The sequence below is a fragment of the Galeopterus variegatus genome, unplaced genomic scaffold (genome assembly GCF_000696425.1).
Source record: "Galeopterus variegatus unplaced genomic scaffold, G_variegatus-3.0.2 Scaffold1222, whole genome shotgun sequence".
NCBI classification, from domain to species: domain Eukaryota; kingdom Metazoa; phylum Chordata; class Mammalia; order Dermoptera; family Cynocephalidae; genus Galeopterus; species Galeopterus variegatus.
The window spans coordinates 149618-150917 of NW_007727333.1; the positions used below are offsets into that span (position 1 = coordinate 149618).

The 1300-nt window shown below is 62.4% G+C and overlaps 1 protein-coding gene across 1 annotated transcript; it reads right to left on the minus strand.

Moving 5' to 3' along the window:
- Positions 1-328: 328 nt before the first annotated feature.
- SDHAF1 (succinate dehydrogenase complex assembly factor 1) lies at positions 329-730 on the minus strand. Its single transcript, XM_008575664.1, has one exon. The coding sequence runs from the start codon at positions 728-730 to the stop codon at positions 386-388; it is 345 nt and encodes a 114-aa protein (XP_008573886.1). The 3' UTR covers positions 329-385.
- Positions 731-1300: the final 570 nt, after the last annotated feature.

The window sequence follows — 1300 nt, forward strand, 5'->3', positions numbered from 1 at the left end:
AGAAAAGGACACTCTCCTTGAGGAGCTGGGGTGAGTATGTTCTTAGACGTCAAGAGAAGGGTGTCTCATTCTCTCTGTCCATGTCTTTGGATAAGTAGATCTCAGCTTGACATTGTCCAGCTCGCTGGTGCCCCAGGCACTCCCAAGTCTTTATGGAGGGGTCCGACCTGTCATCATGCATCGGAAAAGGTCAGGAATCTCTCGCGGTCCATCACGGGGCTCTATAGGTCCTCCACGTCGCCAAGAAGACGTTTCCCCAATCGTCGAGCTAGTCTCTCAAGACTTCCCACCTTCTATCAGGCGGGTTCCCTGGTGCCCCCCGCCCCCCACGCAACCAGGCAGGTCCCCCAGTTTCCCTGCGCCATCGAGTGAGCCCTTCTGCATGTCACTGTCCTTCGGACCGGGTCTGCGGTGCCCTTGTACTCCTTGGATCGTCATCGTCGTCAGACGGGATCCCCAGGGTCTCCGTGCCGCCGGGCTCCTCGGTTCTGCCCCGCGGGCGTACGAAAGCGCCCATGGCCGTGGCGTGGCCGGAGCGCAGCAGCTGGAGCTGGCGCCGCCCGCGGCGGTAGAGGTACTCGATGCGTAGCACGTCGGAGCGTGGGAGGCAGGCGTTTTGCCGGAACTCGGCCCGCACCCGTGCCTCGGCGCCCGGCTTCCCGCGCCCGGCGCGCAGCAGCTCGCGGTACAGGCTCAGAACTTGCCTCTGCAGCCGGCTGGGCCGGCTCATGATGGCAGCTGGGCTGTGGGAACACCCAGCAACGGAACAACTCAGCAACCACTTCCGCCACGCGCCTTCCAAAACCTCCGCCTCCTGCCCCCGACTATCCGGCGCCGTCGCCCCCGATTGGCTGTCATTGCAGTTACGTCACAGCGGCCTGCGTGGAGGGCGGGGCCGCTAGTGCACTGGCCCGGCCCGTGGGGAATCGGTGTCTGCGGGGTCTGAAGTTCTGAGGACAGTGGCACCTGGGTCTGGGAGTAGGAGGGAGCTAGGAGCTCGGACTCTTAGTCTTGGGTTGAAGGGAACGGGGGTCCTGACCTAATTCCTGGGTCCTGGGAGAAGGGGTTCGGACGCTTGGGTCTTCAAGGGCGCGGGGTCACAGGGAGAGGGAAGACAGGCACAAGCATGTTTTTGTCATCAGTTATTTAAACCATCTCTGGAAGGTCTGTGCGTTCTCCCCGCCATGGCAGGCCCGTGTCGGGGGTCCCAGCCTTGGGGACGCGCAGAGGGACAAGGTCATTCAGGGAAATGTTGGGTCACGGCCAGTTGGACAAGCTTCTCTGTGCTGTGGGAAAACAA